Raw genomic sequence first — 23,709 nt, forward strand, 5'->3', positions numbered from 1 at the left:
AGGGCCAGCCTGAGCTCAGCCAGGCAGTGTGAGGGGAAGGAGACGGGCCCAGGCAGGTGAAGTGACCGGTCAGGGCTCATGGCACTTCCAGGGGGGACCTAGGCTAGAGCCTAGAAGCCAAGGTCCCCTCTTCCCCAGGACCTCACTGCCTGGAGGAGGCTTTGGACAAGCCTTGCTGGGGCTTTATGGGAAAGCTCTGCCTTGTTCAAGTCCGGAGAGTGAAGCATCCAGGCCCTGCCTGCCCCAGCACCCCCACCCCCTGCACTGACCCTCGGGCTTGTGCACTGGCTATGTGCACCGTTCCTAGTGATGTAGCGCTGCAACGCCTGCTGCTCTGCTGTGCGGCTGGGCTGTGGCCCTGCTCAACCCTGGGGGTGCGGGCAGTCACATGCAGTTTTACCTGGTCTTAAATATGAAATTTTTGTATTGGAAATCAAAAATTATTATATTGCTGAAAAACTATCATACGCTGAAAAATATGCAAAAAACCCCCCTGCAACTAAGCATGCAAACAAGCATTCTCACTTACTTTATATTGCTCACTATAAATCTGCAGTGAGTGAGGACTGGGTCATCAAAGTTAAAGCATTTCTTTATTTGGAGGCAAGCAGTCATAAGAAAATACTGGCAGCAAGCCCAAAAGTTGGTCTCAGCCTCTTGTGGGCTCAGATCAAGGACAGCTCTCTGCTTACCTGGCAATGGAAACACTGTGACCACTGAGGTGGTCTTTCTAATTGTACCCAGGGAAGACTGCTCTCCTGGCACAGGGATAGTACCTGCGAAGGTAATGTATATAGCTGCTGGAGTAGGAAGGTCTTGGCTTTATACCCACTTTATGGAAAGGGGAGCCTCCTCCCTAGCTTGCTCCTGCAGCCTTAAAGCTGAGGGCATGGAAGACTCTGGGGCATCTAAACTCCAAGCCTCCAGGCTTGGCTTGCAAGTAGGACTCCTGCCAAAGGTTCTGGAAACATCTGAATCCCCAGAGCAGGGTGGAGGATGTTTGCTGGTAGTAGCACCCCCTGTGGTTCTGGACTGACTCATGGATTTGGAATTTGTTTTGGCTAATTTGGCTTGGAATATAGAAAATTTAATTAATAAAAAAAACACCCAAAAGTTGATTAAGACTTGGGCTTTGCCTAGGCTGCACCAATGAGCTGCCCCAAAAAGGGCACGTGTGCCCAAAAGCTTGCAAAGAAAGATTTTTTTTTTTTTTTGGATTTCTTATTTGTTCTGAGAAAAGGTATCATCTCTGGAATGAGAGTTTTAGAATTCTGCATTGTTTTTAGTCTCAGACCAGCACGGCTCCAAAAAGCATCCTTAAAAACGATCGTGCATTTGACCAGCTTTGCTAGGACTGATCGCGCATTACACTACACATGGGCTGAAACGCTGCTACCGGTCACGTGACCCCTCCTCAAGCAGCCCGCAGGGGCAGCGGCGGCCGGCAGGGGGCGCGGCGAGGCGGATTGTCCCGGTCGGCGGCCCGTAGCGGGCGCGGCTGACAGTGGCCGGCCAGGCGGGGCACCGCCATGGCGTCCAGCAGCGCCATCCAGATCCCGAGCCGCTTGCCGCTGCTGCTCACGCACGAGGGCGTGCTGCTGCCCGGCTCCACTATGCGCACCAGCGTGGACTCGCCGCGCAACATGCAGCTGGTGCGCAGCCGCCTGCTCAAGGGCACGTCGCTGAAGAGCACCATCATCGGTGTCATCCCCAACACCAGCGACCCGGCCAGCGACGGCGACGACCTGCCCTCCCTGCACAGGTGGGGCCCGGCCCGGCGGTTCCTGGGCGGCGGAGCGCGGGGCTGCCGCTCGGTGCGGCGGGATGGGAGCGGGTGGGCCCGGGGGGGAGCCGCGCCGGTGCCTGACTTGCTGCCCCCCCCAGGATCGGGACGGCGGCGCTGGCCGTGCAGGTGGTTGGCAGCAACTGGCCCAAGCCGCACTACACGCTGCTGGTCACTGGCCTCTGCCGCTTCCAGATCCTGCAGCTGCTGAAGGAGAAGCCGTACCCAGTGGCTGAGGTGGAGCAGCTGGACCGGCTGGAGGACTTCACCCGCCGGCCCCAGGCCGAGGAGGACCTGGGCGAGCTGTCGGAGCAGTTCTACAAGTACGCCGTGCAGGTCAGCCGCCTTCGCCTGGGCCAGGCTGGACTGGGGGGTCTCCTCTAGCTGTGGGTGCTGCTGTTTGCTTCCTGGCCCTGCTGCAGAGGTTTTTGAATGTTCCCTGAACTGGGGCCATGGCTTGTTGCGTTCCCGGAACTGGCTGTGGGATCCAGGTGTCCTTGGCCAAGCAGGTATTTCCAGCCAGCTGGTGCTTTTCTGTTGCTGCCTATCTTGTGTGGTCAGCATGTGGGTGAGGGAGCTCTGCTGAACTAGTGGGTTTGGGTAGGTCGGAGGTGGGAGGAAGTAGCCTAGTGGCACATTTGTAAGGCAAAAGGGAATGTGGAAACCAAAAGTAGAAACGGCTTAGCAGGATATGGCTCCTGTCTAGATTCCCCCATTTGACTTTCTCAGTTTGTAAGTAAAAGCTTCCCTTTCTTCTGTCTTCAAAGCTCCTCTGGCTCCAAGGGTTTGTCTGTGAGGCAAAAGGCAGCACAGTCGAGATCCTCTGGGCTAGAGCAGTACTGAAAAAGGCCAGGCATAGTGGTTTGAATCTTTTTTCATTTGTGGACCCCAAAACATTTTGAATGGAGGTGAACACCCCTTTGAATTGTAACCGTGGGTATTTACATACTTTTGAGTGGTTATAGTCATCTTTCGCAGACCCCTTAGACATAGTCTGTGGATCCCCAGGGGTCTCTGGAGCATGGGTTGTAAACCACTGGCCTGTTAGCTCACATGTAGGAGTGCACTAATGCAGCTATGTTGTGTCTATTTCCAAAACCATCACTGAGCTTGGTATGACTGAATGGTATGGCTTTGTGCCACAAAAACTAAATATTTGAGAGAGGACATTTCCATCTAGCTTGGTTTAGCTTTGTCCTGCACTGCATCAAGCTGTGTAGACATACCCTAAGAGTCAAGCTGAGTTCTTTGATCTCCTTGTGTGATGGCAGTAATGCTGGATCTGCAGAGCAAACTACGCCTCTGGTTGTGACCATATGATCCCATTGTCTTCAAATTACTGCAACATTGCAAACCCACTGAAAGGCCTAATTTGTATCCCTGCTGGTAGTATTTATATTGGGGGTGGGGGGACGGGGTGCAAAATGATGGATCTGGCCAGTGGCCGGACTCTGTTTTTCAGCAGCCCTTGCCTGGGTTGCTGAGGCTGGTTTCCATGGAGACCCCAGGAGCTGTGGGGCTGTGACAGTGCACGGTTGGGGTTTGCATGGAGATCAGCCCCAGCAGCACTGGCAGGGCATGCAGCTGGGCAGGGAGCTGCTCCAGGGCTAAGGCTCTGCAGTGGTGACAGCATAGTCTGGAGCCAGGGCAGAGCTGTGATCTGTTGCTTGCATGCCCGTGCTTGGGACATGCAGGCAGTAGATATCTGCTCTGTCCCAGTTCTGGACCACACTGTCACCACTGCAAGTTTCCAGCTCCAGAACAGCTTCCCTGCCCAGTTGTGTACTCTGCCACCGCTGCTGGGGCTGGTCTTCATGGAAACCCTGGCCCCAGGGTGTTATAGCTCCCCTACTCTTGGGGTCTCCATGGAAACTGGCTGCAGTGATACAGGAAGGGGCTGCTGGGGAATGGAGTCCCACATGAGCCTGATTCAGCCCATGGGCTGGACTTTGCCCACCTTTGATTTATGTGGTCATATTTTAACTTAACTTTTGTGAACGCTGAGGAAATAGCCATTGAGGGATTTGAATGGAGTGAGTGGTGGAGCATGACAAGTTCTGATAAAAGGTGAGAAGTCATCCTGAGTAGATTTTCTGAATGAGAAAACTAAAAAGACTTTGACCCACAAAGTAACCAAATGGGTTATTAGAATTTTTCACAGAATTAGATAGAAGACAAAGGCTTAACTTTGTCTCCCAGCTTTTGCAGTGTCCCTGTAAGGTGCATTGGAAATGCTGTTTGAAATAATTCTGCCTCTGCTGCAAATAGAAGAATTGTTGTGGGTGTGTGTTCCTTTTCAGTAGTGAGTCTGGATTTAGACATTTAAGTCTGGTAGGTAGATACCAGACCTGCTTTGAAAGACATTTTTTACATGTGCCATGCTTTGTGAACTTTGCCTCAAGCACTGCTAAACAAATATATGTTGGAGCAGGCCTGTTGACCCTGTTATTCCCCTGGCTCTTTCTCATAATGGTGTGTGATAGCTCCTTCAGATCATTCTGTAACAGTATTGAGTGGCTAACATAGGAGTGTTCTGTTGACTCCGTTCTCCTGGGCTTGTAGGGTGAAGAAACTGAGGCTTACCCCAATTGAGACCACCTTTCAGTCCTCCAGACGCATAGTATTGAAAGTATTTTCAGGTTGATTAATTGCTTTCTGTGGTATATGTCATTGTAATGTAATCTGTGACTGTCCAGCTGGTGGTCCATTTGAGGCCCCCAGGCTCCTGCCCAACTGCCACTCCAGTCATTGCACTTGTGGCAGTGGCCAGGTTGCCAGGCTGCCTTCCTCTGGCTTCTGCTTTCTGCCTCTGCTCCTGAGGCCAAAGCAGCACAGTGGGGAGGGGCCAGGCTGTGCGAAACAATCATTGTTTCATTTTGACATATGTTTCGCCATTTTGAAGGGACAGTGTTTCGATGTTTGGTTTCATTTCAAAGCACTGTCCGGTTTCATTTCATTGAAACTGTTTTGTTGTTTTGATGTGTTGTAACATTTCTCCTATAGGCTATAATGGGGAATCATGAAAATGCCTAAAACTTTGTTATTTCTTCCCTGATTTGGATTTAAATTGCAGGGATAGTAGCCCCTTCTGAGGGCACGAAGCCTGCCAAGTTTCAAGGAGATAGGTGCAGAGGTTTCTCGGAAACCACCTCAAACTTCAAAAAGCAAAACTCGTGACACTTGCTGGCAGCAGCAGCCTCCTGTCATCTGGCGTAGATCTGGGGGCCCACACCCCCGGGAGGCCTGTGGGGCTGTGCCAGACTCCTCCCGGGGATGCAGGCCCCTGGATCTACGCCAGATGACAGGAGGCTGCTGCTGCTGCTTGAGACGGCGCTGGGCACAGCTTGCACCCAGTACCAGGGAAGACTGATGTTAATTCTGGCCCCAGGCAGCAACAGTAGCCTCCTGTCATCCGGCCTGGTGTTGGGAGGCAGGGGAGAGCCAGAGCTGCACTCCGAGTGGCTTCGCAGCCCCATGGAGCTCAGCACAGCAGTGGAAGATGGAGCACAGCCCTGGCTCTGCCCGCCTTCTGGCGCTGGGCTGAGCTCCATGGGGTTGGCAGAGCCGATCCAAGCACAGCCCTGGTTCTGCCCGCCTCCGGGCTGCACTCCATGTGGCTGTGGAGCCCTGGTTCTCCCCTGCCTCCTGCCACCGGGCTGCTTCGACACTTGAAAGGTTTCGAAACTTTCAAAATGTTTCAAGTACCCTCATTCAGTTTCAAAGCTATTTCAAATCTTTTTGTTTCATTTTGATTTCTTTGTTTTAAGCTTGAAACGCATTGAAACAGCTTTGAAATGAAACAGTGAAATTTCGCACAGCCTTGCTGCATGTGTGGTAGAAGGATGCTGGGCTGCTTGCTCAGGTGGGCTGCCTGCACAATGTGGGTGGCAGGGAGAGGTGTGGGGATGCTGTGCATGAGTTAGGGAGGGCTGGGATGTGTATGACATGGGAGGGAGCAGGGCCAGATTGTGTGGGGGTGGAGGATGTGTAGTTTGTTTGGATTGTGCATGTGGCAAGGGGGAAGCTAGTCTGGGTTGTGCACACAGCAGGGATAGAAGGGAGAGGGAGAGGGAGCGAGCTGGCCTGGGCTGTACATGCAGTGGGTGGGAAGCAGGACTAGGGCTGGGGTGGTTGAGGGGGGAGTGTCTCCTGAGGTGTGGGGCTTCCAGATCTCCATCAGGCACTTTGTCCAGCCCTCAGCTGCTGAGAAGGACAACCCACCTTCAGCTGAAGATAAAAAATGGAAAACTGATGAATTGAAGACAGGAGTAAGGACAAAAACATTTGAAAGGAAGGATGTAGCTCATTGACTGATGAGACTGTTCTGTGATATGTACTGCACTTTCAAATATTAGAGAAATAATAACTGTTTTTGGTAACCTATAGAACCATATTTTAGGGGAAAATTGGTTCAGTTCAGATGCAAGTAAAAATCTATTTTTGCTCAGTCCCCAAGCTATATTGAAATTCTGTTTCTCAAAAAGGGTGTACAAATTCAAAGGAGTTGTTCTTTTTACACATCATTGGATCAGAAAAATCTTCTACAATGTGAATGGAAAACTTTTTTGCCTCCTTCCTTTTCCTTTTAACAAAAAAATCAGGATTGTAGAAATCTTTGGACACTGATACTGTTTTAACATTGGTTTCAAAGAAGGGAAAAAACTCAAAAGTTTTGACTGGCCTTGGAATGAAAATGAGTATATCTTGGGGGTTTTTTGGACTGTAAAGAAGTTATTTTGCTAGGTGATAAAAACTTTTCCTCTTAGAGATGCAATTATATCTTAATCGTCTTTTTTTTAATATTTACATAAGTGAAGTCTGAACGCCTTTTTTTCCTCCATCAAATAGACATGTGAAGGAAAATACTGATGGTTGGGATTTTTGTTTTTTGTTTTTCTTACAGTTGGTTGAGATGTTGGATATGTCTGTCCCTGCAGTTGCTAAGCTGAGACGACTTTTAGACAATTTGCCTAGAGAAGCTTTGCCTGATATACTGACTTCGATCATTCGCACAACCAACCAAGAGAAGCTTCAGGTATTGCCTTCTTAATGTGCAAGGAGGGGGTTAAGGATTTGGTACTTGTGTTTTAATGCATTATTAGATAACTTCAGAATAACACTTACTTGACTTAGATGACTATAGTGCCTCCACCATTAGCTGTTCAGCTGTTGGTGTAAATCTCTGGGGTTTTTTTCCTTTTCTAAATTATTTGTCGCTTGCTTGGCAGGAAACCACAGTAAGTTTCATTTGCCTAATAACAGATTCTTTGTCTAAATGTCGTGATTAATATGAACAGATTTGGAATTCGGTATAAAAAGTGAAGGGGTGTGTGTGTGTATGTGTATATATGTATACATACACAAGTATAGGAAAAATCAGGGACAGAAGTTGGGGATTGCGGGATTACTGGAGGAGATCATCCTACAGATTTCTCAGATGGCTGGGTTGTACCATCAAGCTTAATTGAGAAATGAATCCTGCAGGGGACACACCTAGAATAAAGAGGTGCATTTAGAAAAAGAAGTAGGCTTAGACTAGCTTTTAATTTCCTAGCTCCTTAACAGCAGTACCATTTCTGAGGGTATTAGATGCCAGTCCTGCAATATTATACATACTTCAAACCTTTATCAAATACCTGAGAAGCTCAGTAATGAATGCTATATACAAATGGCTAGTGAAAACTAGCCATTATGGCCCCCAGATTTCTCCACCCTTACTCTGCAAAATTCTATTAAGGCAAGTGCATTTCTCTGCCAGTAAAGCAAAGCAAGGTATTACATATTCATTAATCTTGATTAGAAAGAGGGCTATTTCTGTTTTCAAAGGTTTCCTTTGATTCTCATATTTAGTTTATTTTCTTTCAGTTCTTGGGTTGGAATATTTCCAGTTGCCTTTGCTCTGGTTTAACATCAAATGCAAACCCTGAAGTCATTTCACATACCGCGTGTTCCATTCTTCTGTTAATGGGCACCCTTGCAGGTTTTGTTTTTGTTTTTTGGAAAGTGCCTGCCCTGACTCCGATCAAATGTATTAGTAATCCAAAGGAAATCTGCAAGTTACTGTTTGCTGGGAATTAAACTTTAAATGATACAGGGAAATGCTGCTAACTATTTTCATTTTTATTCCATGCTTTTAGATTTTGGATGCTGTTAGCTTGGAGGAACGATTCAAGATGACTATACCATTGCTTGTTCGACAGATTGAAGGTCTGAAGCTGCTTCAGAAAACCAGAAAACCCAAACAGGATGATGATAAAAGGGTAACAGACCTCTAAATACAGGATTTTCAAATGTAATAATGTCAGGTCATTTTTCAAAAGTGGCCTCCAAAAATTGAACCTGCAGTTATTCATGTTTAATCTGTGGAAGTAATTTTACATACTCGTATGAACATCTGACTTACATAATATACAGAAATTGGCAATTTTTAATGGTTTTCTAGATGGATAAATAAAATATTGTAACATTTGTTATGCTTTTCACTTTTTGACATCCATTACAAATACAAATTGACAGCAAAGGTATTAATTCTTTTGTAAATTCTTTTTGCATATTGAGTGTTGTCCCATGCACAAATTAAAAGTGAGAAATTTGAATAGAGCTTTCAAGTTCACACTGAAGATTTTTTCAGAATATGGTCTGTTAGGTTTCAGTGTTAGAATTAAAATTTGTAATGGTTTATCCATGAAGGAAATTGAGATCTATAGGTTGCCAAAACATGATAATCTGATCACATCACAAGATTTGGTATATATGCAGCCATGTATATTTGCTAATGATGAGTAATTACTTTCAGGGGAAGTAGAGGGTGAAGGGGGTCAAACCAGAGTTTGCAAGCTGCATGGAGGTGCAGGTTAAATGTGGCTCCTTAAAAACACAGGGTTTTCTTCTCTAATTACTTCTCTTTCTTGTTTACCTGTTTCTTATTTCTTGGGTTTGATTTTTCTTCAACTCTTATTCTAAGACATTTTACAACAAATTATTATTTTAGCTGGGACTCTATGAGCCTGTCTACATGTCACCGTGCTTTAGTACTTAGCTGGCAATTGCATGTGGACCTGCATGATCGCTACGTCGCTGTAGTGCGCCGCTATGTCACTGTAGGGCGATGTGTAGACGCGCCTTCTGTACACCTCTTTGATTCTGGGACATGTACTTCTTGAAAGTTTTGTGTCATGTCCTACTTTATCCTAACTGTATAGGTCAGACCTTTGTAATTACTATAGAATGTACTACAGAGATTTTAAAAGCATTTTTAACAGTACCTTCAGATTTCTTTCTTGTCATCTAGAATCTTAGTGTACTTTGTAGATAGATTCAAAAGGACCTGTCTGCTCATTTTAATAGATGCTCTTACGTATTGGATAAGTTTATGAATTGTATTCAGATCTGATCTTATTCATAACATGGATCAAATAACTTCTTGCAGTAGTTTATGCTTCTTTCTCTTGACCTCAATTTATAGTATACTTTTTGAAAAAGATACTGAAGTGCAACTGTGTACGTCTCTTCTGCTTCTTAGGTTGTAGCTATTCGTCCTATTAGAAGACTCAATCACATTCCAGGTGCTGCAGAGGAAGAGGAGGAAGAGGAAGATCATGATGACGTTGTCATGCTAGAAAAGAAAATTAGAACATCCAGTATGTCAGAGCAAGCTCTTAAAGTATGTCTAAAAGAAATGAAGAGGTAGGTGATAAGGCCTCTAAAATAGCACCTTTTTCAATTGATTAATTTACTGTAAGACTTAAATTAGCTAGTCTTGCCATATACTTCTTTTTCTTGATGTTATTTTTTGCTAATTATTTTGACAAATAGTTGTTTTTATGCCTGGTATTTCATCTCTTTAGAGTGCCTACAATTAAGAAAGCACGTGATGTTTAGAAATGGGTATAACATTACAGTACAAACATTAAGCCTCCTTATACGTCTGAAAATGGATAACATGCTCGGTCTTTAAATATATAGTAGGGAAAGTTTGACCTTTCTGGCACCATGATACAAAATACGTCTGTAACCTAAACAATCTGAATAGCTAAAAGGTTTAAAATAAAAGGGATGAACGCTATCATGAAATTAGTGTTGATCGCATGACGCAGGTTCTGCTGGATGACAGAAAATGTTGCTTTCCTTTATTTAAAAAAAAAAAAGCATTTTTGGTTAATAATAACCACAAAAAGGCTTGTTGGAGAGACAATAGTCATGATCATGTAATGAGAGCATCAGAATGTGTATTTGCAAGAGGGCCAAATTATGAGTTCAAAGATCATTTTAATTTTGTTATTTACTTTCCCTCATAGCCACTTACTTTCTAACTCTACCTGCCATGCTGCAGCCAACTCCGTCTTCTCCTCCCCCCATCACTATAAACACCCCAGTTGCCTAGGCTGGAGGCTGTTCAAGAGGTCTGTGGGGGTGGTATATATATGATCTGGTTAAATAAGAGTTGTTACTGGATGGAGTGAGGATGGAATGTCTGCGGCTGTGAGCTGTTAAAATTGAATCTTCTGCTGAGTATTGGCAAGCTGTAGTCTTCAGAGGCTTAGAACTTGGCCAGTTTTGGGTAGGTTCTCATGAAGATGACAAAAGATACATTCCTGACATGGTCTTATGAGTTCCAGTAGTGTATTAACCATCAGGTCAAACTGAGACCTAGTTGTTTTTCTCTGTATTGAAATTACCAAAATAGAAATAAAGTGAGAAATTTTAGAGGTATATTTCAAGGGAATTAAATCTCTGCTGCCTCCTTGCATTTACACTTTTTGTACAGACTCGTAAGCAAAAAGAGGTACAGGAAACCCTTGTTATTCGCGATCTCTGGATTTGTGGATTCAAATATTTGTGGGGGGGGGTAGAGCCAGGAGGTGGGTGGAGAGCAAGTGCTGGGGATGTGGAGGGAGGTGGTGGCATCTTCTCCCCTGGAGGCAGCCGCAACAGCGCTCAGGTGTGGGGAAGGGTTGGTCCCCAGGCGCTGCAGGGGAACCCTGGGGATGGAGAGGGAGGCGGTGGCAGTGGCATCTTCTCCGCAGCCTGAGGCAGCTATGGCAGTCCTCGGAGCAGCCACAGCGGCACTCAGGGTGGGGGGTCAGTCCCCAGGCACTGTGGGAGAGCCCTGCGAAAAATGGGGAGAAGGGGGAGAGTCGGGGGCAGCTGTGGGGTCTGACAGGGAGTCCTGTCAGTATTCGCAGATTTCGCCATTTGCAGGGATCTCTGGAACGTATCCCCCCGCGAATGGCGAGGGTCTGCTGTACACATAATCTGGTCATTGGAGGCCCAAGTGCTGGTTTGTGCACAGTCTTCTATAACTAATACAGGGAACTAACACCAGCTTCTGGAAGAAATTATTCAACACAATGAGCAGTGAAGCAATGGAAGGGCTGTCAGGAAATACTGCAAGGCATTACCATTGCAGTTATTAAAAAACAAATCCAAGATGGGTATGATATAGGAAGGTCTTAAATGAAGACTAAAGTGTCATATTCTTTCAAGTGAATCATGTAAAATAATACGTGAAGAGCTAATGATCCAGTTTGATTTAGGAAAGTGCTTTAGGGGTCGTGTGCACATGTTATGCAGCATGTGAAACTTGCATACCTACATGAGTGAGACAAATCTGATATAAAGAGGTTAGCCTTATTTATATATATATATATATATATTTTTTTTAAGAAATTATAATTAGGGGTGCACCAATAAAGATTTTCTTGATTGATACCGATAGCCGATTATTAACCAGCCAAATTGGCTGATACCGATCCAATAACTGATTTACGGGAATGTAGCTGGATAGCATACAGAGCAGCTCCCTGCAGGTAAGTCTGGAGGGGAACGGATGTGGGGGAGGGAAGGAGTGTGGGGGTGGGGGCAGATCAAGGTCCCCACAGTGAGGGAGGGAGTGGGGCTGGGGCAGGGGGTGCTGTCCAGCGAGGTTGGTGAGCAGGCAGCAAGGCAGAGATTGGGGCAGAGCCATGGGGATCAGTGTCCCAGTGCTTAAAATTGGCAGCAGCAGAGACTAAACTAGAGCTTGTCCAATGAGCTTTAGTTCAAGTGCTAGATAGCATACACAGCACCCCTGCCCTGGCCCTGGGTCCCGTGTACTGCCCTGGCTGGGCAGTGCCCCCATCCCCAGCCTCTGCCCCTGCCACACTCCCTCCCTCATTGTAGGGGCCTTGATCTGACCGCCCCCACCAGCGCACCTTCCCCTCTACAGACTTACTTGCAGGGTGCTGTTCTCCACGCTGCCTGACTGCATTCTGAGCCATGTGCATGCATGTGGGGCCCTGGCCAGAAGGTATATTGTATTTATCGGTGGCATTATCGGCTACACTGGCCAAAAAAATCCAATAGCCAATAATATTAATTTTTCTTTTATCGGTGCTGATCCAATATGCATCCAGTATATTGCTGCACCTTTAATTATAAGCCATGTCATTTTCATGTTAAGAATGGATGCTGCTATTTTATGCTAATTATGCACATGCTCTTTTAATTCAGTGATTTACAATCTTAAAAATGAGTAGGGCATTGTTTCATAGCATTAACATTTTCAGTGTAGTAGGGAATGCTGTGGACTTAAGTGTGCCAGGAATGGACCTTTGTAACAGGGAAGGAAATCTCATCTTGAGCTTAAATCTAAATTTTTAGATTAAAGAAGATGCCTCAATCAATGCCAGAATATGCTTTGACCAGGAATTATTTAGAACTTATGGTGGAACTTCCGTGGAACAAAAGTACAAAAGGTGAGTGCATTTTAGCCTTCTTTGATACTTCTTATGTGTTATGCCGAAATTCCAGGAGAAGTCTGTCATTTGACATTTGCTGTATGTACTTGGGTCTGGCTCTTGAAGTTTTGTCTGGCAGCAAAAACTGCCTTGATGTGCTAATTTGATGTTTGGTTCTTCCTGATTGAAAGATTATCTTTTAGTCAAGCAGTCTGGATGATATTAATGGAGTTAGTTTGCTATCTTCCCCTGACCCCACTTGTAGGGATTGGGTTCTGTAGTCTGCACCAGCTCCACATGCTGGGATTGGGACCCCATATTGCCTCTGCCTGGTGCCACTTGCAGATCAAGATTCCACCCAGCCCTGCATGCCAGGATCAGGCCCCACACTGCTGTGCATGCCTGATCTAGCCCAATCTGTGAACCTTTTTAGGCCATCAAAAGCAATCTTTTGGGGAAGGTTAGAAGGAGGAAACACTATCCTTTTTTCTGTTAGGATTTGCTACAAGAATGGTGATCTATATGAAATCACCATCAGTGCTAATTTCCAATCAGTGCTAGCAGATTAGTTATAAACCAATGTATGCCTGTTGTTCACCCACATGAGATTCTAAAACTCTGGCAAGGGGGTAAAAAAAACCAAACTATATAGTCAAGTCATACAGGCTAAGGAAGAGAGAGATGTACTTAATTAGTAGTGGTTTGAATATTGTGCCGTCAGTCTTGGAGGTTGCTTTCTTTTGGTGGGTGCTTCTAGGGACACTTAAGATTTTGCCATTCACATACAATAGTAAACATTGTCTGCCATATAGAAATAGTTATGTTTTCATTTAAAAGAAAATATGCTGATATCCTTATTATTGGTGTATCATAGACCGGCTGGATATTCGTGCAGCCAGAATTCTTCTGGATAATGACCATTATGCCATGGAGAAATTGAAGAAGAGAGTATTGGAGTATTTAGCTGTCAGGCAACTGAAAAACAACCTAAAGGGACCCATTCTTTGCTTTGTGGGTCCCCCCGGAGTTGGTAAAACTAGCGTGGGAAGATCTATTGCAAAGACTCTGGGTCGAGAGTTCCACAGGATTGCCTTAGGAGGAGTATGCGACCAGTCAGACATTCGAGGCCACAGGTATCTTTATCCTCCTTCTGCGCTTAAAGTTTTCCACTGTATATTCTGATACTTCTTTTATCTTTAGTGTAATTAATGCTTCTAAAAACACTAGTTGTGACATGAATGTTAGAGAAAGGAAATAATAATACTGAAGGATGTTTAATATTAAGAGTGACTGGGCTTTTTAACCTTATCTGCTGCTGCTCTTTGTTTTAGTGGTAGAGTATATAATGTGTAGAAACCTACTTAATGTGCAATTTTGTGGATTTCGTGGAAGCTGTGAAATTTGGGCATTGTCCACAAGATCTGCAAAATAACCCGCCCCCCAAAAGAACACGTACTAAAAATAACATGCTGGCTCCCCAGTGTGTCAGCAGTCCACATGGCCACTGTGGCTCAGCTTTGCAGCCTGCTGGGGGGAAGTGGGAAGCTGCCAGTACAAAGGGGAGCAGCCAAGATGGCAGCCCTGCCTTTTCTGCCTCCCCCCCGCCCCTCACTGCTGATTGGCTGAGAGGGCAGCCAGTCACATCACCCCGCCCCTCTCCACCAATCAGTAGCAAGGGTTTGGCCACGTAACAGACTGTTCTCTCGACCAATCAGTGGTGAGTGGCAGGGCCACCAGGACCCCTTGGCCAGTCAGCGGTGAGAGGTGGGCTCGCTGTGAAAAGGCTGTAAAATCGGCTCTGGGCTTGCAAAATCCCCTTTCACTCAATGCAATTTAGGTAGCTCCCTAAGAATCTGTTGATCTGAAACTCTTACAGGCTTGAAGATAGTGGAAAAGGTTCTTTGCCTAATCATGGCCAGTATATGTCACGTGGAGGAGAAGGGGACAGTTCTGAAAATTCTGTTATCCAGGATGAAATTCAGTGCATTTCCAAAGGGTATAAAGCGAAAAATGTTCTGATAATCAACAAAGATTATTCTTTAGTTGATTTGTTACCCGTTATCCCAGGACACTTTCTCATAAGGTATGGAGGGAGTTCTCACATCACTGTTATTAGGAGGAAATGAAGATAGAAAATCCAAAGCAACAGAATAGTGGGGTGTTCTTCTCCCAGTGGGGTGGCTACTTCCATCTCCTGTGTTTAGGCAGCTTGAAACTGAACTTCAAGAGAAACTGTCATGCATACAGTTATTCTTTTTGGGTGGCTCTGATTCTTCTCTCCATTAATATTTTTATTAATTGAAATACCAGATGAACACCAACTGATTTTTATTAGTCAGGTCTATAAGGATGCACACCTCATCCAGTGAAGCCAATGCTTAACTGATGCTGGGGAAAAAGGGAATTTGGCTATTGCTGTAACATTTGTGGAATTGGAAATATTTTGTTTTCAGTATCATTAGCTTTATTTCAACAAGACTTTATTCAGTGGTTCATTTTGAATTTGAAGAATCCAAAAGAACTGATTTTTTTTTTTGATTTTTTTTTTTTAAATGTGAACAAGAATCCTTTCCATCTTATTTCTTAATAAATGTTGACTGTATTTAATGTTTTCCCTTTAGTTTATGTAAATTACCTATTCACTTCTTACCAGTTTCTTCACCTTGAGGCATAACACTTTTCCCAGCGTTTGGTAGTAGCTGTAGTTACTGATGGCTTTCATGTTTACTGCATTTAGAGAAGAACAGAAACAACGTCTGCACAAGTAAAATACAGTAAAAAGACCTGAAATATAAGGCATACTAGTCGGCCTTGGATAGCTGTGTTAGCAGATCCTACAAAGGATGGAGGACGGGATTCGCCTCCAAGGAGGATTATTCTGCACTGGTCCGGTCCTGCAGGGAGCAAACTAGGAAAGCCAAGGCTGCAACTGAACTCCAACTAGCTTCAAGCATCAAGGACAACAAAAAGTCCTTTTTCAGATATGTGGGGAGCCAGAGGAAAAGCAAGGGCAATGTTGGATCCCTGCTAAACCAGATGGGGCAACTGACAACTGACGCCCAGGAAAAAGCCAACCTATTAAATAGGTACTTTGTGTCAGTCTTTCATCAGTCCCATGGCACGCCCATTCCTGCTATGGGACAGGGAGATCCGGGTGATGGGGATCCCCTACCCTCCATAAATGCTGACCTCGTGAAGGAACACCTTGAGAAGCTGGATACCTTCAAGTCAGCTCGCCCTGACGACCCTGACAATCTGCACCCCAGGGTACTCAAGGAGCTGGCAAGCGTCATAGCCCCTGGCATGGATCTTTGAAAACTCCTGGCGCTCTGGTGTAGTGCCCGAAGACTGGAAGAAGGCCAATGTGGTGCTGATCTTCAAGAAAGGGAGGAGAGTGGATCCGGCTAACTACAGGCCCATTAGCCTGACTTCTATCCTGGAGAAGATCTTAGAAAAGTTTATTAAGGAGGCCGTCCTTGATGGACTGGCCCAGGCTAACATCCTAAGGGATAGCCAGCACGGGTTTGTTGTGGGTAGGTCTTGTTTGACCAATCTCATTTCCTTCTATGACCAGGTGACCTATCACCTGGACAAGGGAGAAGAGATTGATGTCATATATCTTGACTTCAAAAAAGCTTTTGATCTGGTATCCCATGATCACCTCTTGGCCAAACTGGCCAGTTGTGGCCTTGGCTCCACCATGAACTGCTGGCTGGGAAACTGGCTCCGTGGTCGGACCCAGAGGGTTGTAATTGATGGCAGTCACTCATTGTGGTGCCCTGTGACCAGTGGGGTCCCTCAAGGCTCTGTCCTGGGACCCATTCTGTTCAACATCTTCATTAATGATATGGACATTGGAGTCAGGAGTGGACTGGCCAAGTTCACCGATGACACCAAACTTTGGGGCAAAGCATCCACGCCAGAAGATAGGCGGGTGATCCAGGCTGACCTGGACAAGCTCAGCAAATGGGCGGACGAGAACCTGATAGTGTTTAACACCGAAAAATGCAAGGTTCTCCACCTTGGGAGGAAAAACCTGCAGCATCCTTATAGGCTCGGCAGTGCTACGTTGGTTAGCACTACAGAAGAAAGAGACTTGGGGATCATCATTGACCACAAGATGAAAATGAGCCTCCAATGCGATGCTGCGGCTAGTAAAGCGACCAAAACGCTGGCTTGCATCCATAGATGCTTCTCGAGCAAATCCCGGGACATCATTCTCCCCTTGTACTCAACCTTGGTGAGGCCGCAGCTGGAGTACTGCATCAAGTTTTGGGCTCCACAATTCAAAAAGGATGTGGAGAAGCTTGAGAGAGTCCAGAGAAGAGCCACAGGCATGATCAGAGGTCAGGAAAACAGATCTTACGATGACAGGCTGAGAGCCATGGGACTCTTTAGCCTGGAAAAGCGTAGGCTCCGGGGTGATCTGATGGCCACCTATAAGTTTATCAGGGGTGACCACCAGGATCTGGGGGAACGTTTGTTCACCAGAGCGCCCCAAAGGATGACAAGGTCGAACGGTCACAAACTCCTGCAAGACCGTTTCAGGCTGGACATAAGGAAGAATTTCTTTACTGTCTGAGCCCCCAAGGTCTGGAACAGTCTGCCAGCGGAGGTGGTTCAAGCACCTACATTGAACATCTTCAAGAGTAAATTGGATGCTTATCTTGCTGGGATCCTATGACCCCAGCTGACTTCCTGCCCTTTGGGCAGGGGGCTGGACTCGACGATCTCCCGAGGTCCCTTCCAGCCCTAATGTCTATGAAATCTATGTAGCCTGCCGTTGGTTTCTAAGTTCCAGCAGACCAAAAGTTCCCAGCCACAACCTCATCCGCTTATTTGATCAGTGTCAATAGACAGAAGATTTCACCTAGAAGCCACATCTTTTCCTTAATTACTAGTGACACCATGCTTTTTCTTTTGGCTCCCCAGCAATTCTGTATTTTGTTTGTTTTCTTCTAGAGTTAAACATGGACTTTGGTGTATAGAACAGTGGCGCTCAACCTCTTTAGCCAAAAAGCTGGATGGGCGGTGCTTGTTCCATCCATGGCCCGGATCTGGCCCATTGTCCCGATCCAGCTCCCAAGGTGGTTATGCTGGGACCCCATCCAGCCGTTCATGGGGGAAGGGAGCAGGGCCCAGCCCCAATTCATCCCCATGGTGTAGGAAGGAAGGAGGCTTGACCCAGTCCCAGAGCAGCCCTGCAAGGGTGGGGGCGGGGAAAGCTAGGGTTACCAAGCTGGGTTTTCCTGGACATGTCTTCTTTTTGGATCCTCCCATTTCCATCAGGGCAGTTTTTTAAAATATCAGCAAATGTCCAGGATTTTGCTCTGCCTCTGCCCCAGCAAGGAGTTGCTTGGGGCTAGGGGCATCAGGGGAAGGTGCATGTGTATGTGCGTGCGCGTGCGTATGCCTGTTGGCACTGGGGTTGCAGCAGGGCAGGGGAAGGGGGTGGGTGAGGAGGGGTTCTTCTGGGGCAGTAGGGAGCTGCATGGGCAGCAGGGCTGGGCAGTAAGATGCAGGTTGGGAGTGAGGGGGGAGGCAGGGCTGGGGAAAGCAGTGGGCTTGAGGTCAGGAGTGAGAGGCACCAGCAGGGCAGAGGGGGCAGGCAGTGGACTGTAAGTCAGGAGTGAGGGGCATCAGCAGAGCTGGAGGGGTCAGGGGGCTGCAGGTCGGGTGTGAGGGGTATCAGCAGGGCTGGGGGAGGCAGGGCGTTTTAGGTCAGGAGTGAGGGGTATCAGCAGGGACAGCAGGGTTGGGAGTGAAGGTTACCAGCATGGTCTGGAGGCAGGGTACTGTGGGTCAGGAGTGGGGGGAGCAGCAGGGCTGGGCGGACTGTGGCTTGGGAGTGAGGGATAGGGGCAGGGCCTGGGCATATCACTGCCTCCCCCCACAGTCATATACCCATATGTGGGGTTTGGCAGTGGGAAGGGTGGCAATATTAACTGCCACTGCTCCACCACTGCCAAATCTCCTGACCTGTGGGGAGTCCCACAGGCCAGATGCCGTGGCTCTGTGGGCGACATTTGGCCTGCAGGCTAGAGGTTGAGCACTCCTGTTATGAAAGAACTTGTTACACTGGTTTTCAGGGGTAGATTCAAAATGGAGCGTCATGTTTTTAGTATGAGATATCCAGTGTTTGTGCAAATGCTTCAAGGTGCCAGAGAAGTTTAAAAGAGTCAAACCAAATGCAGTACATTGCATCTTGGCTCCCTTTTTTTACAGATGTTTTTCATACTGTTTTGTGCAGTAGCTGTTTTTAAAATAATTTGAGCTCTTTCTGTTAAAGTCAGTTAAATTGTCTGTCACTTTTACTGTTTAATGTCAAGATCAGCTTTGTTAGAGCAGAACATTAAATCCAGAACAGTGGGTTGGGTTTTTTTGTTTTGTTTTTGGGGGGTTTTTTCTTTTAAAAAAACTGATGTGCTTCAAAGAGCAGAGAACAGGTTGGAAACTGTTTATAAACTTCTGTTTAGACTGAGCAATGTTCTGTTCTTGCATGTCCCACCATGATATGTGTGTTTACCAAAATGGATATTACTGACATTAAGCTTCTGGTTTCAGAGGGAATTTTAGAATTCTCCTGTCACTGAGAGCTACATTTTGAAAAGTGAATCCTGTAGATGTTTTAGTGACAGCATGCAGTTTATAGCTAACCCAAGGCGTTTGTGGATTTTGGGAGGCGGGGGAGGATATGACATACAGCTAAAACTAGACTTTTTTAAAGTCTTACCATGTTTCCAAATTATTCAGGCATTGGTACGACTCCATATATATAGAAGTATGTTCTTAATTCAGGTGTTTTAGCTGACTTTGCACTTGTTAAATACAGAATTAAAAGTTTGTTGCATATTGCTATTCAAACTGGAACCACTAGAGGCTGTTAAATACTACTGAAAGAAGTTTGCATAGATGCTAAGTAACATACTTGTCAGGAGGGAGTTGGGGATAGGACTTCAGTCTGGGTATTCAGTTTCCAGGGGAGTGCTCTGCCTGCATTATTTACTGAAGTCATCAGTAACTTCTTCAGTTACCAACAGTTAGTCACAGTTTTATCAATCTTATTTCATATTCTTCAGCTCATCCTTATTGTGCAACACTATTTTTTTTTATTTTAATGACCTTTAATACAGTTTTAAAATGAAATACTTTGGGCCTTTATCAGATATTATTCTATATGCATTATTTAAATTGAAGCTTTACAAAGAGAACTATTCTAAATTATAAAAGCCTTAATCTATCTGTCTGTCCATGATGCTTTATTCATGCTCTGATTGGCTGATGGACAGGTGGCAGTACACCACTATGATGGTGGGGGTACAGGGGATGGAGCGGAGGGGGGGTGAGGCCAGCACGGCTGTCCTTGCCCCCTGTCCTGCTCCCTGTAGGTAGCAACAATGGAGTGGAGTGGGGGGAGGGGGACGAGGCCACCAGAGCTGGCCTCACCTCTCTGCTCCCTTCCCTCCCTTGCTCCTTTGAGGTGGCAGTGGGGAGGATCAGGGTCGGAGGGGTAAGTCTGGGCCTGACGCGGTGGGGGGGAAGAAGGAGGAGCGAGCCTGACTGGGGGAAGAAGCTGGCCTCCCATGGCAGAGGGGGGAGCAGCAGCCCTGCCCCATGCAGCAGCAGCTAGGGGAGGGGAAGAGCAAGCCTCCTCCCATCCTCAGGCCCAGGCCCGCTCTTCCTGTCCCCCTGCTACTGCCAGGTCATCCTGGGACCACTGCTGCCCCCTGCCATGCCAGTCCGGCTCTTCCCTTCCCCCTGCCACTGCAGCAGGGATGGGAGGAGCAGGCCTGGATCCCAAGAAGCAGGGAGTGGGCCCAGGCGGGGCGGGGCATGGGGCTTCATACCTGCTTGCATCCTCCCCTCCATCATTCTTGATGGGCAGTTGGCTAGTCTAACTATAAATATTCTTAAAATAGACTGATTGAAAAATGTTTGACTAGCAATATTTTACATGATGGAAGAAGGAAGTACTTCTAATGTAACTCAACACCAAGGTAAGAAATAAATAGCTGAAGACCAAAAAATGTGTATATACTAGTCATCCATTTAGTTAATAGCTGAATCTGAACGTCCTTCCTTACCAGCATTTCAGGGACGTTTGTGTAATGTTAAGACAGGTGTTTAGGGAATGCATACACACAATAGGATGGGTTAATGTGATGTTGGTAAATCTGCTTTGAAATTTCCCTGCTTTTGTTGAATACATAACTGTTTTTGTAAGTGTCAGATTTGCATGTCAATTTAGTAAAAAACGTTACTTTTCTGCAGATATGTCCACTTTATTTTCCATGCATGCATGATTAGCTTCCATAAAGACCTCCAATTAAATTGGCCCTGATTCTGCATTTTAACCTGTCTTTGTATCCATGCGGTACTTTCACTGGGGCTGTAGCCAGGTGAAAGGCTCAATCCATGAGGCTCCCATTGCAGGATCAGGGTTGGAATAAAATTGTACCGTATAACTTTTCATGTAAACTGTATTCCAGTATGTTTTACTTAGCAAAAGGAACATACCTGTAGAGTTGTTTAATAAATTTTAAAGATAACGAAACAAGAGAAAAGAGATACAGGAGTAGCTGAAGAGAGATGTGTGCTGCTTTGTAGAAAATAGTATGTAGGCTGATGCTTAAGCTGAAAGACACATAAGACTGAAATTACTTGTATGCGTCATTCTTAATACATCTGGCCAGTGTTTTATCTATTGGCCTCTAACCATGCTGAAATCATTAAAGAAAGTTTTGTTAACATGGCAGCAACATGTCTGTGTATCTTTAGTACTTTTAAAAGATCCATTTTTTAAAATCACTTTTGTTTTTGTTCTTTAAAAAAATCTAAACTATCAATCACTGTTTTGGGCTACTGATTGTTTGCAGGAAGAAGGATATATACTGAATTGATTTAGCAGCAAAAAAAAGTAGTTACAGCGTTTGGACATCAGAAGTGTTCTGGTGAGCGTGCAGTTCCATGTGATGCACAAATGTGGCAGTATGGAAACACCTAGTTTTTACCATGTAAGCACAGATCACATGCTTGCAGCTGGAATCCATGTGAATCCTTTTTTCATTATCCTATGAGTAGCCGCTACTGTTCTGTAGTCTCAAAATGAAGTCAGCGTTGCTGTACAAAAACAACTGCTTTATCAGACATCTTCCAGCTGTCCTTATCTGTCATCACTCATATACTCCATATGTAAAGATTTACATCAAACGTGAAAGCAGAAAACTTCTCTCTTAAACAGGGAAAATGAAGACCTACTAGAAACTTAAAAAATGTATTTTTTTTAAGTTGCTTCTGCACTGTTTGCTTTGTCTAATGTCTGGGTTGCATAGCTTTACATTCTTGGTTTATATTTCTTTGAAACAAGAACAGAGTCTTGTTTTAGTTGTGCTGATGCAAGCAAGATCAGCAACCAACTCATTATTTTAATTACGTGTCATGCAAGTAGTCTAACTGACATTGCATCACCCCTTATTCATGAGCAATACACTTCTGGTCAGGTGTACATTTAGGCTAAGTAGAGATGGTCAAAAAGATGAGGTGAATTGCTTCAGTTTAGGCAGCTTCTTTTGAGCTGCCTAGATTGAACCAATAACCAACTGAACTAACTGCCACAGGAGGGAGGAGTTGTCCTTTCGGCCAGGTGTCTGCTCATCCAGTCTAGCAAGGGGGCACTGGGGAGCCCCTGCCCTGGGGAGGTTCCCCTCCACCCCAGCTCAGGGCAGCCCCAGGGAGCTGAGGGGAATTCCTCCCTTCCTGAACCCCACAGCTGCTTGCCTCGGTCCTTTGAGTTTCAGGGATAGCCTGGGACAGCCTCAGGGAGTAGAGGGAAATTCTTCCACTCTCCTGCGACTGGGGGCTCTCTGGTGCCCATACCCCCAGGGCCTTGGGAATGCCTTCCACCACCCTCCTGTGGCAAGCAGTTGTGCAGGGGAGGGAGAGGTGGGGATTCCCCCCCCCTCCGCTCCCTGGGCTGCCAGGAGTCAAGAAACCCCCGCCACAGGGGCTCTCCCCTATGTGCTGTGGAGACCCTGGCTAGAGGGGTCTGAGGGTCTGTTCCCCTGCCCCCTCTTTCCCACTCCCTACGGGCTGATGGACATAGGTAAGAAATGGGCTAGGGAGCAGAGGGGAGGGGCAGTCCCTGCTCCACTGGAGCAGACAGCATAGTCCAGAGCTGCAAAGCATCCTGGGATGCTGGGGGATTGTGAATTAACTTGAACTAAGAAGGGATCTGGGATAGACGTTCCATAAACTGGTTTGACGTAAATCAGTTAAATCTGATACTTCATCCAGCCAGGTTTATCTTAAATTGGTTTTGGCCATTTTGAAAGTGATTTATTTACACTGAACTTCTGTTCTGTAACAGGTTTAAACCAGTTTCTGATCACTTAAACCAGTTTACATGTAACTTCTGTCCTTGGCCTTGTAATCTTCTGCTGGCATATTCTATTTTGGTCCACTGCATGAAGAGGCATGATCACTAACCTATGTAGATATGCAGACAGAAGCCCTTAGTATAGAATTAGAAAAGCTGAACTGTTGTTGATATAGCTCATTTGACTTGTGATGTGTGGCTTATTGATAATGGTACATACTGCAGTTTTTTTCAGTATAGATTCATCCATACTAGGACCTCTCCTGGTACTGTATACTAGTATTCCTATGCCAGACATCCCATGTCTGTAGCATGGACATGGCTTTTGTTTCTGGAAACTGGAATAGGTGGTGTTTCATATGCACTAAACTAACACCTTAATTTTTCCAAGGGAACTGAATTTTTTGTGAAAGTTGCTTATGGAAAAATTAACCCTCTTATTCTTTGATCTGTTTGGTTTTTTCACTTAACTGTTTTGTATGTTAATCCAAACTTTGAACGGAACAATTTCTAATAGCTAAGCCCTGTAGCTTCTCTGAGTCACAGCTGGGGCTGCTGATATGGAGAAAACGTCACCCACTCACTCCTACTCTGTCTGCCACTAAGCACATGAGAGACAGAGCGGGGCCGAATGCATACTCAGGACAGCACTAAGGCAGCTATGTTACCTCATTCCTGGGAATTGTCATATGTTAAATTGGAGCAGTTGGGCAGGGTTTGCTTCACAGGGGCAATGCAAGGTACAGCCCAGGGGTGACATAGACAAGCTCCCCATTCTTAGTGATTTCAGTTGTCGTCAGGACCTGTTTTCATCTAAGAGTTTTATATTTAGC

General features: G+C 45.8%; 1 protein-coding gene across 1 annotated transcript in view; it reads left to right on the plus strand.

Moving 5' to 3' along the window:
- Positions 1 to 1,467: 1,467 nt before the first annotated feature.
- Positions 1,468 to 23,709, plus strand: part of LONP2 (lon peptidase 2, peroxisomal) — a 75,705-nt gene continuing 53,463 nt past the window's right edge. Inside the window, exons 1-7 of the mRNA XM_090063734.1 lie at positions 1,468 to 1,762; positions 1,885 to 2,119; positions 6,687 to 6,818; positions 7,921 to 8,043; positions 9,306 to 9,469; positions 12,425 to 12,519; positions 13,376 to 13,634. Coding sequence (XP_089919860.1) covers positions 1,530 to 1,762; positions 1,885 to 2,119; positions 6,687 to 6,818; positions 7,921 to 8,043; positions 9,306 to 9,469; positions 12,425 to 12,519; positions 13,376 to 13,634 — 1,241 coding nt within the window. The 5' untranslated portion in view covers positions 1,468 to 1,529. The remainder of the gene's footprint in view (positions 1,763 to 1,884; positions 2,120 to 6,686; positions 6,819 to 7,920; positions 8,044 to 9,305; positions 9,470 to 12,424; positions 12,520 to 13,375; positions 13,635 to 23,709) is intronic.

The sequence above is a fragment of the Crocodylus siamensis genome, chromosome 9 (assembly GCF_052110815.1).
Source record: "Crocodylus siamensis isolate JL-2025a chromosome 9, ASM5211081v1, whole genome shotgun sequence".
Lineage (NCBI taxonomy): Eukaryota > Metazoa > Chordata > Crocodylia > Crocodylidae > Crocodylus > Crocodylus siamensis.